This window comes from Rhinolophus sinicus, linkage group LG07 (genome assembly GCF_036562045.2).
Source record: "Rhinolophus sinicus isolate RSC01 linkage group LG07, ASM3656204v1, whole genome shotgun sequence".
Lineage (NCBI taxonomy): Eukaryota > Metazoa > Chordata > Mammalia > Chiroptera > Rhinolophidae > Rhinolophus > Rhinolophus sinicus.
In genome coordinates, this window is record NC_133757.1 from 113,127,798 (window position 1) to 113,143,789 (window position 15,992).

At 42.7% G+C, this 15,992-nt stretch overlaps 1 protein-coding gene across 3 annotated transcripts in view; it reads left to right on the forward strand.

The window, feature by feature from the left end:
• The window catches only part of MAML3 (mastermind like transcriptional coactivator 3), a 376,796-nt gene that overhangs the window by 223,673 nt on the left and 137,131 nt on the right, over positions 1 to 15,992 (forward strand). For all 3 annotated transcript variants that reach the window (XM_019730802.2, XM_074338491.1, XM_074338492.1), the window contains exon 2: positions 1,072 to 2,607. In XM_019730802.2, coding sequence (XP_019586361.2) covers positions 1,072 to 2,607 — 1,536 coding nt within the window. The remainder of the gene's footprint in view (positions 1 to 1,071; positions 2,608 to 15,992) is intronic.

Sequence of the window (15,992 nt, forward strand, 5' to 3'; positions counted from 1 at the left end):
GTCATTATGGAATCATCAGCCTAGAGAATATGGTTGAAGTTGTTATCATGGATGAAATCATCTAGGCAAGCATGTAGAGTGGGCAGGAAAAAAAGCTTAAGACCAAACAATGAAGAATCACATCACTTAGCAGCAAGAAGAATGTATAAGAGACTGAGAAAGAACAGATGGAGAGAAAGAAGGAAATCCAGAAAAGTGTGATATCATGGGAGCCAATGGAGGTGTGCTTTTAGAACAGAGTGGGCTACTGTGTCAGAAGGTGCTGGGAGGGCAAGTAAAATCAGAACTGAAAGGAAGTTTGGGGTTACGTTAACCACCAACCTTCATTTCTGTGCTGTTTGGTAAATGTGTTAAATTCTATATTTTCAGAGGACTTTTAGTGTTCTTTAAAATGTTGTGGATTTAATTCCTTGATGTTCTCAATTAAGATGTGACAAGAATTTAGGATAATTATTAACATCTTTCTTGAGTATGACACATTTTGGTCCAAGTCTCATATTTAGCATTCATTTGGAAAATCATAGTAGATGATTCTTCCCTATAAGAGAACTACTGCCTTTAACTGTCTCTTTTCATTTGTTCCCCACCCTCCAATCTTTAGTTTGTTTGTTTTTTTTGGATTTTTTTGTGTGTGGGGGGGGAAATATTGGGAAACAGTGTGTCTCTCCAGCTCCAAGTCGTTGTCCTTCAATCTAGTTGTGGAGGGCACAGCTCAGCTCCAAGTTCAGTCGCCGTTTTTCAATCTTTAGTTGCAGGGGGCGCAGCTCACCATCCCACGTGGGAATTGAACCAACAACCTTGTTGGTTAGCTCGCTGTCTAACCAACTGAGCCATCCAGCCGCCCCTTTCCTTTGTTTTCTGTCTCTTTGCCTGGTGAGGTCTGCTTTTGGATAAAACCTTTTCCCATAGAATCTGAATTGAAGCCTAGCCAATTTGAACTTTACAAGTATAACCTCTTTACTATGTGTTACTAACCATGTAAAAGTTACTTGATAGCATTGCATCTCACCATGCTTACAGCGTGAACTATGAGCGGAGATTGAGTCACCCTCTTGCCTGTTTCTTTTCCAGCTCCAGGAGACTGTGAAGAGGAAGTTGGAAGGAGCCCGCTCGCCACTTAATGGAGACCAGCAGAATGGTGCTTGCGATGGGAGTTTTTCTCCAACTAGCAAGCGAATACGGAAGGACATGCCCACAGGGATGGAAGCCATCAACAGTTTGCCCAATAACATGCCCCTGCCTTCCGCTTCTCCTCTTCACCAACTTGACCTGAAGCCTTCTTTGCCCTTGCAGAACAGTGGAACTCACACTCCTGGGCTTCTGGAAGACCTCAGTAAGAATGGGAGGCTCCCAGAGATTAAACTCCCGGTGAACGGTTGCAGTGACCTGGAGGACAGCTTCACCATCTTGCAGAGCAAGGACCTCAAACAAGAACCTCTCGATGACCCGACTTGCATAGACACATCAGAAACATCTCTTTCAAATCAGAACAAGCTGTTCTCGGACATTAACCTGAATGATCAGGAATGGCAAGAATTAATAGATGAATTGGCCAACACGGTCCCTGAAGATGACATACAGGACCTGTTCAATGAAGACTTTGAAGAGAAGAAGGAGCCAGAGTTCTCACAGCCAGCGACTGAGACGCCGCTTTCCCAGGAGAGCCTGAGCGTGAAGAGCGACCCCTCTCACTCTCCTTTCACGCACGTCTCCATGGGGTCTCCCCAGGCACGGCCCTCGTCTTCTGGTCCTCCCTTTTCTAGTGTCTCCACGGCCAGTAGTTTACCCTCTGTCGCCAGCACTCCCGCACCTCCAAACCCCGCCAGCTCCCCAGCAAACTGTGCTGTCCAGTCCCCGCAAACTCCAAACCAAGCCCACACTCCAGGCCAAGCTCCACCTCGGCCAGGAAATGGTTATCTCCTCAACCCAGCGGCCGTGACGGTTGGCGGGTCAGGGTCGGGCCCTGTGGCTGTGCCCAGCTCCGACATGTCTCCAGCAGAGCAGCTCAAGCAGATGGCTGCACAGCAGCAACAAAGGGCCAAACTCATGCAGCAGAAGCAGCAGCAGCAGCAGCAGCAGCAGCAGCAGCAGCACTCAAATCAGACTTCCAGCTGGTCTCCTCTGGGGCCTCCATCCAGCCCGTATGGCACCGCTTTCACTGCAGAAAAACCAAATAGCCCAATGGTGTACCCTCAAGCCTTTAACAACCAAAACCCTGGAGTGCCTCCCATGGCAAACAACCTGCAGAAGACGACAATGAATAACTACCTCCCTCAGAATCACATGACCATGATCAGTCAACAGCCAAATAACCTGGGTACGGACTCCTTAAACAAACAGCACAATATCCTCACATACGGCAACACTAAGCCTCTGACCCATTTTAACGCGGACTTGAGTCAGAGAATGACACCGCCCATGGCCAACCCCACCAAAAACCCCCTGATGCCCTATATCCAGCAGCCCCCGCAGCCCCCGCAGCCGCCCCCGCAGCTCCAGGCTCCCAGGGCACACCTGAGCGAGGACCAGAAACGCATGCTTCTCATGAAGCAGAAAGGAGTGATGAACCAGCCCCTGGCATACGCGGCGCTGCCACCCCACGGTCAGGTAAGCGGGAGAGCGACACCCACTCCGAGCCCTTCTGGTGATGCATTTCAGACTGGGACGTGTGACGCTGTCCCCACGTCAGCACTAGGGGGGTTAACAATGACCGGGGAAATTCTCCCCACACATCCTCATGTAGTTGCCAGGTTTGGGTTTGGTGTTTTGTTTTTCTCCCCTTTCTTCCAAGAGATGTAAAGGGTGGCACACTTAGCTTCCCTGTATTTGAACGCCTAGGAATCTAACGCCTTTTTATTCCTGACAGCAAGTAAGAAACGAAAAATGACATAAAGTTCTCACTGTGTGGGAGGCAGTGCTGTCAGCTCACAGGGCCACGCCTGGTGCTTGTCATTCCCAGGTCATTGTCATCCATCCTAGACTGGGGGGAGGGGAGGCCGGAGCCTTCCAGGATCTCTCCACCAGCGTTATAAGCCCTTCGCCTACCTTACTGAACTATGAATCATGGAAATTCGATTCTTGATGCTCAACTGTGGGAGTTTCCTGTGTTTTCAGAGTGAACTAGAGAATAGGTTTTTGTAGGACCACTCAACGTTTGGAGACGTGTTAGTAAACAAGTGCAATTAGAAGCTGTGGGACTGCAGGGAAACCTCTCCACTTTATTCAGGTCTAATTCAGGAACATTTGATGGTGAATATATTTTACTGCTGTAGCAGAATGAAGTCTCCTCTTTCCCACTTCATGACATCCTGGCTTTGGGGTGTAGGGCTCTCCATGATCCGTGGTAAAAAACGAGTGGCAGCCGGTTGGGGAGTGACCAGTGTGGCACGCAGCCAAAGCTCCTTTCAGTTAACACTTTGTCTACCTTGAAAGAAAGGGGGAGTGGGGAATGCATTGTTCTACCGACCTTCGCCCCGCCTGGGTGAATTCAGGAGCCATCACCTCACTGCCCATTGCTATTTTGTGCTATTTTGTGCCTCCGTCCTCTCAGGATGCCAACATTCGCATTGCAGTTGGAGATTTTGCTTTAGGGGACCTTGTGTGCAAACAGGTTCTAACTAGTGTTTAGATATGTGTCCACAATCAGAGGGACTGGGAAATAATGAAGGCAGATCGAGCATCACGGCTATTTGTATCTTGTGTGTCCTGGTGTGCCCCTCCCCCTGTGCACCCAACCCCCTTGAACTTGATGAAGGCTGCAGAGCTGGAGGTGGTACTGGCCTGCAGAGACAGGCCTGCGCTCGGTGGCTTGATTCCTGTCCTTCTTCACAGCCTTCCAACCCCAAAACCTCACAGTGGTTTCTTGTCTGCACATGCCGACCAGCTCTAAAGAAATGCTGTCTGGAGAAATAAAAATATAGCTTGGTTTACATCAACTGCAATCAGTAGCTGTTAGAAAAACACCATGGAAATGTGAACTTTTATCTTGCTTTCATTAAAAAAATAGATGTCGCTGGAAAACTGCAACATTGTGCATGCTTCAGTATGAAGTTCTGAAGCGAGCAAACATGTAGGCAGTATACAGGGAGGTTGGTTGTAGCCCAGACGCGTCTGAGGTTTATGAGATCGCAAGCTGTCAGAATGGTCTGCTGTTAATCTTAACACGAGTTGTGCTCCTACATTCGCTGTTTTTACGCCAGCTGCAGTAAAGTATTTCCTCTGAGCCAAAGATGATTCATTCTAACTCACAGGCTCTGCAGACATGTGGGCGCAACGTGAACCCAGCCTCACGCCCCACCCTCACTCAATGCCCTTTGAAATTTGCTAACTTGGGATGAAGTTCTTGTCTTTGCTGGAACATGAATTTTAAAGGTCCTTACGCTTGCGTGTGAGTAACTGAAGGCTTGGGCTGCAGAGGTCATGTTCTGAAAGGACTCAGTCAGGTGAAGAAAGGAAAGTGATGGTTTTTCTGGATTAAATCTGTGGGCTCCTCTCTTCCTTTCATCTCATGGGGTATTTTCAGCATCTTCCTTCTTGAGGTTTCATGAGAATAATCACTTCCTCCCCTGATAAAGAACCATCCAGCAAAAGCCTGCTTTTTATTGAAATATTAACTCGCCACTGTTTGAAACAAGCTTCAAAATATACATATAAACACACAAATGTCTTTCTGCAAACATACCACTTATTTCACGCTTTTGTCCGATTGAGGAGCAGTATTTACATAGCTCTCAGAAGAGTTAATTACACTATAGGCGAGTACATTGCACAAATATGTGCACGAATTATAGGCCGAGACATAAAATATAATTACACGTAGTAGTTCAAATTTGTTTTGTGCTGTTGCTAGTGAAAATTCACTTTATTCTTTGTTGGCCACAAGGACCATGAGCAACACTTAGTTTTAATGAATAAGCACCAAAGTCAATCACAGTAGAATATTTATTTCAAGATAATGATCATATACAGATGTTTACTTATTTGGGACATTGGCAAAAAATGTCATTTCTCTCAGAAAAGAATAGAAATTCACACAGGTTCTGGATATTTCAAAAAAGAGGGAACCAAAAATAGAAACAAACAAAACTTCTTTCAAAATTTTGAATATGTTTTATCTAGAAATTTCACTTCTCAGAATTTATGTAGTATTCCTTATAATTAGAGAATTGAACAAGGGTTTATGCACAAAGATTATGCTCCTGAGGTTACTTATGATAGTGAAAAATGGGAACCAAAATAAATATTTTGGAAAAATAATGTACATGAAAATCATGATATTGAGTGACTTGTCACATGGAAATGCTCATTGAATGAATGAAATAAGCAGATCATACAACAGCTTGTATGTTACAATCCAGATTGTTTTTTAATAACGTATGGAAAAATACTGAATAACTAAAATATCAGGAATGGCATATCTGGTTGGTAAAATTATGAGTGATTATTCTTTTCCTCTCTATACTTGACTGAATTTTCTAAATTTTCAGTCATACCTGTATGTTAATTCTACCATCAGGAAAAATACTTGTTAAGGAAGGGAAATCCCTTATTTTTAAAAAGTTTATAATTTGCTAATTCTTTAAAAGAAGATTCTTATTTATGCAATTTGCCAGTTGGGTTGAGGTGGCACCATTATTTTCTATTCATTTACATACGACTCATAGAGTATTCATGGTGAACGCCTGTTTTAGAAGATAGTTCCAAAACCCTTCTCTCCACACTCACTTTCTTTTCCCTTCTCTCTCTCCACCTCCTCTTTTCACTCCTTATCGTCTTCTTTTATTTCCTATAAGCTCAAATAGTAACAACGAGCGTATCAGTAAAACTTCCACCATTATAAACTTTCAAATCTTCTCTGGGTTATGTTTTTCTGTTATTTTTTTTATCACTTCTCTGTTCCCTTTTCTCGTTTTTTACTTTCTGGAAGTTCTGTTCATCATGTATTGGACCTTCTAGATCGCTCTCTAATTTTTAAAATATGTCTTTCCGTGATGAAATAACCCGAACTTACTTTGGTCATTATCTTTTCCTAATTTCATTATTTTTCAAGGACAGGATCTCTCTCTCTCTCTCTCTCTCTCTCTCTCTCTCTCTCTCTCTCTCTCTCTCTTTTCCCCAACTATTTTTGCATAGTGCCTAACTCCGTGTCTTAAACATAAGGATGTTTAATAAATCATTAAATATGGCGATTATCAAAGTTCAGGCCAAAAATATGTTTACAGTGGCTTTCCAGCTCCCGTGGACAGAGCATGAGCACAGATAACACAGAGCTGCTTTTGAGATCAAACAGAAGAACTGAAAAGGCAAATCTGAAAAGAATCCTTTGATAGCTGGTGGCTATCTTGAACCAGTGGAACAACAATGAGATTGCAGGATAGGCAAACTCAGTCTCTGACAAACAAAAACACAATGGACCAACTATGAAAGGAGTAAACCCAAAGCACATGACTGCTTGGTGGTCAGGGATACCTAGAGCCCAAGAATCACTTTTACACGGAATAATGGGAAGTGAATAATTTCCAAAGTGTGATGTTAATTTCCAGTAGTTGCAATCATAGGACTAGATAAATCGTGGACGACTCTGCTAGTTTATTCACACTTTACATGTGTGTGCTGTGGCTGTGTATATCAGAATGAGTACACATGTGCTCCTGGTTTAAGGAATGTTTTCCCCTTTCAATTGTATTTCACCAAAATGCATTGGGTCCCCTGTGAGGTGTATTATTATAAGCTTTTTAGCCATAAAATCCCCATAGAAAGAACAGATCTCCAGTATTAACAGCCATCGTGGAAATCTCTTCGAAGATACACTTTCCTTAACTTTAAAAGCTTGGAGCCCCTTTGTTTAGTCTCCTTAAAATGTATATTGTTTGTTTTATCCAAATAATACGTGACATAGCTCAGAGAGTCACGTAGGACCATAAGGCTTATGATGACAAAGAACAGCTTCCTCACCTTCATTCCTTTCTCCGCTTCCCTGATGTGACCACTTCAGTTCATTAAGTTGTTTTATTTATTTCTATAAACCGCTGTTTCTCAATATTTCAATTATTTGATTCTATAGAAGACGAGGATTTAGCTGGCTTCCACTACCTCCTCACAAACACAGCCCCCTCCACACACACACTCTTTTTTCTCTTCTCCGTACTCTCAGTATAGCTAAATATATCACAAAATATAATCCGTCTTTACAGGACTGATTTTTGTAGCGTGCATGACAGGTTAGCTACTAGGAGTATATTTCCTTTCTTGTGCAAGTTTTTGTTTTTCCTGGAATTAATAACTGCCTCTTTTTTTAAATTGGTGTTAGTTATCTCTGCACCTATCTTCAATATGTCCTCAATCTTTTCTGACTCTGTAAAACTTTCAAGGTCATCAAACCCATCAGATAATCTGTTTTTCTGTTTTTCTCTCCTTCCTTTTCTCCTTCCCTCTCTCCCCTCCCGCCCCCTACTTCTCTCTCTTTCTTACTCAAAATTAATCTGCCCTCTCTCCCTCTGCCTCCCTCTCTCCTAACCTCTGTCCTTCCCTCTCTCCCTCTCCCTCTCCCTCCTCTCTCTCTCCCTCCCTCCCTCCCTCCCTCCCTCCCTCCCTCCTTCCTGAAGGCGTCCATCCTCTTACTCCAGTCTTCTGTCCTACAGCTTTCTTGCTCTACTGCTTAACTGAAGTCGCACAGTTGTCTTTCACCATCATTCTTGGAATTTTTCATGGCTCTTCTGTGTTGCATTATCTGCTTTCTTGATCCTTCCTTCTCTTTCTCAGCTTAGTCCCCTCAAATTGGTGGAGCACATCCCCTCAGAGCTTCTTAAGAAAGGGTGCACGGGAGATTATTTTTATGGCAACTGTTTTTGAGAATGTCTTTATTCTCACATTTGATTGATAGTTTGCCAGATATAGAATTATAGGTAAGAAAACATATTCAATCAGAATTTTAAAGGCATTTCTTCACGGTCCTGTGGCTTCCATAATATCCAGTGACATTTGGATCCCTTACTCTATGTGTATAACCTGTTTTCTCACTCGGAGAGCCTTTCAGACCTTCTCTCTAGCCCTGAAATTCCGTGATGATGTGCCCTAATGTAGCTCTTTTTCATTCAGTGTGTCTGCTACTGGGAACTTTTTTTAAAAAATCCAGAAACCTGTATCTTTAAGATCTGGAATATGTTCTAGTATTATTTCTTTGATCATTTCTCTTTTCCCTTTTCTCTTTTTATAACTTTCTGGAACTTTCATTCATCATGTATTGGACCTCCTGGATTTTTGTCTAATTTTCACATCTTTTCCATCTTCCATATCTTAGTCCTTTTCTTCTATGTTCAGTGAAATTTCCTTAACTTTATCCCCCAACTCTAAAATTGAACATTTCATTTTATTGGTCAAATTTTATATTTCTGTAGCCCCTTTCTTGTTCTCCAAGGTACCCCTTTGGATCTAAGAATATTAATTATCATTTTTAAATTAAGTTTTCTTGTGCCCCCTGCATTCTCTGTTTCTCCCAAGCACCTTTTTCTGTATGCTGATTGTATTTTATTTTTCATTTATAGACATTTTTTATAGATATTTTTTCTTTGTAGATATTTTTTCCCCCCTCGAACGCTAGTCAGACAAGACACCTTCACTCTCATTACTGAGAGTTGTAAATGTGGAGGCTGCTTTCTGGAGCTGAGCAGAGGGATGGAGTTGGTAGATGGGGGGAATGGTGAGAGGTGTCTCACTAAATACTATGTAGACTTTTCATTTCAGCTCCCAGTGTTTGTATGGCTCCTCAGCCCACCCTCAGCTAGGGCTGGGATCCTGGGTTCCAGAGTCTTGTGGCTTAATCTCTCCACAGCGTCATAAACCTTCGTTCTTCCAGTCTGGGGAAGTGTATCTGGCCCACCTCTTAAACAGGACTCTAGCCAGTTTTCCTTTCGTGCGCTCCCCCACCCTGGCTTTCAGAGGTGCTTCTGGTTTCTGAGACTCTGCAGCATTCTTTGGCTCGAACCATCTTGCTTTATTTTCGGCTTTCCCTACTGCAGGATTAGCTTTAGCTTTTCTAAGCTGCTAAATCATTTACCAGGCAACCATCTGATTTTCATCTTCCAAAATTTGGTTGATACCCCTCAATTGCTATTTCCATCTCCCACCCTCTTTGTTTTTGAATATTTATATCATTTTTATTCCTTTATTGTCACTGTACTGGGGTGTTACACAAAGCCAGGGTAACAGTGGGTGTTCAATCCACTAGAGGCTCCCTCAGTGACTTTCAACATCTATCTCAATGTTACCCGATATTGAAATTTATGTTTTACAGCAAATTTTACATTATTGCTTCTAACATTTTGGGCTTTAATGGAGCTGGTTTCATAAAACCTGAAGTGCTCTCTTAACACAAAATTTACGTACATCAGGTACATGTGTTCAAAAGGACAGCAGGGTCCTTCTGATCAACGTGCTATTTTAGAATAAGGTCTTGTGATTATAACCACTGAGTAGTTTTTATAATCTTGAAAATATTGACTTACTTCAAGGACTATAAAAACAATTTAGGTTCCATGACCCTGACTAAGCCAATAGTATCTGGCAACTCAGATGCAAGGTAAAATATTGACAGAACACTCATCTGCCTGAACCCAGGGCCTCCCAGCTGAGGGGAAACCAGTAGGCAGAACTGCTACAAAAATGCAGATAATAAATGAAAAATTCCTATTGATGGGTGTAACAGTCATTTCCACATACATACTGGCATATTTTGAAAATCCTGATTGATGTTCTTCAGAGTCCTAGAAATATGAGTCTAAGAGTAAACAGCAGAAAAGCAAAGTTTTAAGAAAAGAATTCATTTTATAATAGTATTGTGGGAGAAAGAGGTTTTATTAGGTTGGTGCAAAAGTAATTGCGGTTTTTGCGATTTTTTTTTTTTTTTTTAACCTTTTAAACCGCAATTATTTTTGCACAAACCTAATAACTAGACCCCGTCAGAATTCTCTTTAAAGGTTTGGTGGGACAAGAATATCCTCATTTACTGAGAGAGTTTACAAGTCAAACAGTGGTTCTGAAACTTGTAGGCCTAAAAATCCCCTGGGGAAATTGTTTAAGATGAAGGTAATCCGATTCCATTGCCAAAGATCAAAATCAGCAAGTCTGGGATGAGGTTTGGGAATATGCATTTTAATAAGCAACCCACCACTACCATTTTCTAATGGAGAAATAGCACATAAGATAGTCTGAAACTTCAGTTAAAACAACCCCTGTTTATTTCATTGCTCAATATTAGTATCTGCTTAAATACGGCAGTTATTGTCTGTGGATCTGTAAGTTCTGGTAAGGTCCAAGACTCATATGGTTTCAAGTAAGATGGAAAACTTAGGTTACTCTGTGTTTAATGGATTTATTTTTCTTTTCATTTTTTTAGGATAGAGTACATTTTTTTAAGAGGTCAAATCTTGTGGATCCTAGCTATGTTTTGTAAATCATAGAATTACACCTGTTGATTTTCTTAATACGTTCAAAGCAGCCCACCCTCCATCACCACCTCCCACTCCCACCTCCCATTCCAACCGTGGTGAAGGGTGGAATTTCCTTTGTCTCTCCACGAGAGGGCTGGTTATTCATTCTTCGGTATCAGGACCTACTGAGGATGCGCATGGCCTCGTGTGCCATGGAATGGACCATGCACACATTAAAGGAAGCACAGGCTTTCTAAGGACTTCTTTGGGGACATCGTCCTTGGGGCAGGGCTGCTCACAGGCACATCCGTCGGGCCACAACTCGGCATTCCGTGTTGGGACACTGTCACATCAGGGATGGCATCCAGCACCTTTCCCAGGTACTCCTGGGCTTTGAGAAGGTATTGCCTCAGCCAGATGCCCGATTTTTCTGCTCCCTGAGTTGTAGAGTCCCTTCCTTTCAAGGTCATTCGCTGCACCCTAAGCCCCTGCCCAGTGCCCCAGTAGATATCCAGTGCGTTCACATGTAAGAGAGTAGGTCCGGCTCTATCTTTTCCTGAGAGGACACTACTAGCCTAAGGGTCTGTCACAAGTATAGAACATTGTGAAACTTGACCAAGTGTACCTTCCCCATGAATATTCTCTCCTAAAATTCCAAATATTATGGACTAAAAGAAGATACCAAAATAATACCCTGTACAGTGTCTAGCAATGTGCAGTGTAGTCAGGGAGATGAAGAGGCATGCATGTTAAACCAGTACAGGCAAGTGGTTAATGCCACCTTGTTAAGTCTACATGAAGGACCAGGGGCAGAGAGAAAGCGAGGGTGGGTACAGCCTGGACAACAACAGCAGGCTCCAAGGGGGACGTAAGCTTTGAGGTAGACCAAGCTCGAGTGGGAGTTAGACTGATGCATGGTGGGTGGAAGGATTCTGGTGCAGGGAAAGGGCTGTCCCTCAAGTGGACAATGCAGATGGAGCCAGGCTAGAGGAAGAGCTCCTGTTGGAGACGAGTGGGACAAAATCTGAGAGAACTTTAGGGGACTTTGTACTATGTGAAGTGTGAGACCGTCTCTCTCTGGATGCGCATTTAGAGGAAAGAAATAACAGAGCTTGATGATTGACTGTACGGTAAGATGAAAGGAAATGAATCAAACGTGTGATCATAAGGTTAAATATGAGGGTGATATACTAGTTTCTGAAAGATGACGTTCCTGTCATACGTAAGTCTGAATATCAAATCTTACTTGTATTCAGAAGCAATTCAAACACTTATTATTTATCTTAAATCTTCTGATTCATATTTCCCATTTGTTAAGGTAGTTCGTCCACACTCAGCAAAAAGTGTAACGCAAGCTCATATCAGTTTTTCAAAAGTATGTGTTAAACGGAGCCACAAACAGCTCCTCCTATGCTTTAGAGTTGGGCTTTTTTATTTTATAAGTGTTTATTTTTCAATAAATTCATATTATTATGAAAATAGTTGTTTTCATTAGAGTAGTAACAGACTATCATATGTCCCTTTTGCGTAATATCTGCATTACAGGGATTTACTGGGTCACATCTCATCTATTACTTGAAGAGAGCACTGTCTAAAGATGGTCTTTATGCTCCTATATGAGAGGAGCAGTGTTCCAAGCTTCAAAACATATTATGTCATCATTCGTTAACTATTCATAGAAACTCTGGGCTTTTCTAGAGGTTACAAAGCTCTTTGAGTGGGAGGGGAAGCTGTTTCCCTATACAAATATAGTCTATGATAGCTTGGTTCCTGAGCAAGGGTCTATGGAATTCATCTTCTTTATGACACCAGGTGATTTGCATCTGGAATCAAAATATCTTTCGTGTTAGTTAGATTTCCAATACATTGTCATGATTAGTTCATATGATACATGAGAGCATGCAGGTGACCTACACATTTTCACTTACTAAGCAATAAATATTGACCCCCAAATAGTACCCTAAGTGATAACTCCCATTTATTAATATTATGATTTCCTAGAAGATGTTTGATAAGCATAGCTGCATTCTCTAATTGCTTTTGCACCTGAGGTGTTTGAAAGTGGATTTGGGCTTCTTTTCTGCACTGGGCTCTGGCCAGTTCACACAAAGGATGTTTTAATTGGCTTGTGAGGCCTGGAGCACTTTTCAGTGACAAACTCAAGTTTGTCAGTGGGGCTGATCCACCTCAGGCCGTTGCTAGCCTTTCCGGGGCCTTGGTGAGAATTAGGAAAAAAGGATAACTTTTTTGCTGCTTCAGCGCTGCTGACTCTTTCAGGCACTTTTAAAAGCTAGATAACCCTCAACTGGACAGAATAGGTCAGTGCTTCCCACTGCCCTCTGCCCAGCCAGCGGGCCCTCTTCAGAGGGGCACAGAGCCCTCTCCTCTTGACACCCCATACACAGCAGGTGTCGTGCCCTTGTCGTTAGAATTCACCTGCTCCGTGTGGCCCACTGCCTTCAGACGTTTCCACAGCCATTTGTGTGTCATGTGGCTGCTTCTCAGGGGAAGAACATGGCCCTTACTCATGCGTACCCTATGGTGGATGGCTGACATCTGTGAGCAGCCTTGGGGCCATATACACATCCTGTGGCAGGTTGGGAGCACCTGACCCCCTATTAACACATCAGTGAGAGTGGCTGGTGCTCTGGGCTTGTTTCCTAGGGTTTTGATGAGCTTCGTTAATTATGTTGGGAAAAAAAGGTGTGCAGTTACAGAGGAACCCACGTAGCTCCACGTGAACAGGAGAAATTGGACAGTTGGCAGCGTGTTAAATCAGTGGCCTAGTGAGAGAAACTTGCAAATAAACACAGTTCCCCAAAACACCACAAAGCAGGCAGTGCTCTCCCACCAGACTCATCTGCTGTGGACTCGGGGACCAGCTGGGTGTGACCTCGTATGAGGTCAGTTAGGGAAGTGCCTTGGTAGGGAGGTGGCCGAGTGTAGAGGTCAGCAGCGACTCTGAAGCTAGGACAGATATTCAAACCTTGACTTCACCGCTCTTTACCTGAAGGACCTGGGGCAGGTTACAGGACCTCTCTGAGCTTTAGGTTTTTCATCTAGAAAATAGGGATGATGCTAATAGGATTACTGTGGCCATCCTGTGTCCCAGTTTATGTAAAGCATGTGGCATAGTATCGGACCCATAGTATGTGCTATATGCATTTTTAAAAGTTAGAACACTAATCATATCATATACTGTTCACACCTTTTTAATCCTCTAAGAGAGTGTAACTATGCCTCAGCTTTCCTCTAAGCCAATTTCATTCATTCATTCATTCATTTATTCATTCATTCAACAGACATTTGTGATGAACCTGAAATGTCTAGGCATTAGGCATACAAAGATGCAAACATTCTGGGAGAAACATATTATCACATATATATGAAATTACATGGACCAGGAACTGCAAACAAAGTGGTAAAAGTATATTAATGTCCTCCTTTAAAACCAACTCTTGGCAACTTTCAAAATGATGATAAAGAGTTTCTTTCATCCTCGCTATGACAAGATTGTTCCTCTTGCATTTACCTCTGTTTAAGATAAAAATTACTTATTTGTCTTATTTTAATATATAACATAAAAATGTCACGTTTTATGTTCATTTGTGTTAAATAAATTATCTTAAATGAGCAAAACACCTCAAGAAGAAAACCTATCCACTTTCCCACCTCTTACCTTAGACGTCTCTGGACTGCTAGAGCCTTCCGGTGCCCTGGGTGTCTCTGGAACTTTATTATATGAGACAAATCATTTGTCTTTGTTAATCGCAAGCTAAAAATGAAAGTGTGATTTAATCCAATTGAACACTTATAACACCTAACCTTTTTATGTATTAGGAACAGGTAAACAAGTATTCCCAAAATGATGAAAACTATTATTACTTTAAACTGCTTTTTTTTTTCCTCTTGCGGTTTATTGAGATTAAAACAGGTATTTTAGTCAAACTTTTAAAACTGAACTCCAAAATAAACAAGAGCTCTCTCTACCAGAAAATTGATTGCATTAGTTATCCATTGCTATGTAACCGATCATAGCCAAGACTTAGCAGCTTAAAACAAGAAGCGTTTATTGCCCTGCACAGTTCTGAGGAAATCCAGGAGCAGGCTTGCTGGGTGATTCTGGCTTAAGGTCTCTCAGGGGGTTGCAGTCAAGTTGTCCACGGGGCTGTGTCATCTGAAGGCTGGACTGGGGCTGGAGTCCCGCCCTCAAGGAGCTCCCTTCCAAGCTGCTGACTGGAGGCCTCAGTTCCTTGCCTCCTGGATCTCTCCACAGGGCTGCTTGCATGTTCACATACCATGGCAGCTGTCTTCCCCAGAGTGAGGGATTCAAGGCAGAGCAAGAGGGAAGCCACCATGCCTCTCATGACATACAATTGGAGGCACACACCTTCACTTCTTTCTTACTCTGTTCATTTGAAGCAAATCATTAAGTCCGGTCACGCTCTGGGGGAGGAGAATCAGTTCTACTCTCTGAAGGGAGTGTCAAGAATCTGTGGACCTATTTGTGGACACCATAATTACCATGAAAGGCTTTTGACATTTCATAAAATGCTTAAGTGGTGCTGGCACAGAGAAGCTTAGGATGGGAAGGACTGAGCTGGCAAAGCTGAGCAGAACCATCTGCGGGATACGTGCATCGGGATGGTGTGCCCACGTGGGGGACAGAAGGGGGCAGGGAGGAAGTCCTAGACTCCAAATGCACCAAAATGTGCTTCTTTTTACTTTGCAGCCCCTGACCTGATATCAAAGCTATGCCTCCTGGCAGAAATTAATGTAAAATTCTGTGGTCAAATGTGAAGGAGCCTTTGCTTTTCCTTAAAGTAGGAACTAAAATTTTAGAGGCCCTAACATCTGAGCTATTATCTTGTCTCCACTAAGCCCCATCTGGGTGGTTACTGGTTTTCCACTTCTGCTTTAAGACTGCTTTCCCTCCCCTTTTCACAGGATGGCACTTGTCATTTCCTGCCTAGGTCTCTTTCCTTTCCTTTGTCCTCTGCTGTCTTTCCTGTGGAAGTACTTCCCCCTGACAGGACTGCATTCGTGATGGCTCCATGCATTCTGCGGCACCTCGGACTTCTTCCTCACAGCGCTCAGCTCCTCCATGTTCCATCTCACAGCCCAGCCGCGGCCGCCAGCCACATTATAACTTCCTATTATTGAATATTTCAGGGGCCAGCGCTCTCAGTGCCCCATGCCGTCCACTTAGTCATCTCTCTCCACATTTGTATTATTCACAGCAAGATGCACGCAAATCCTTTAAGTCCTTCAGGCTTTTCTTTCCATTTCCCCTTCAAATATGAATCGCCTAGCAACAGTTACTGAGGACCAACTGCACAGAAAGCTGTAGTCCCGCTAACTGCGAGCATCGCAAAAAAAACGTAAAAAAGGGCATGGCCCCTGCCCTTATGAAGTTTATCTTCTAGTAAAAGCTGGATTTAAAAAAAAAAAAAAAAAATTAAATAATAACACAGATTCTTATTTCTATTCAATGCAGTGACATGTTGTCCAAGTTACAATGATCAAATTCAAGGGTTAGTCTTTCATGTATCTCTTAACTAAGAA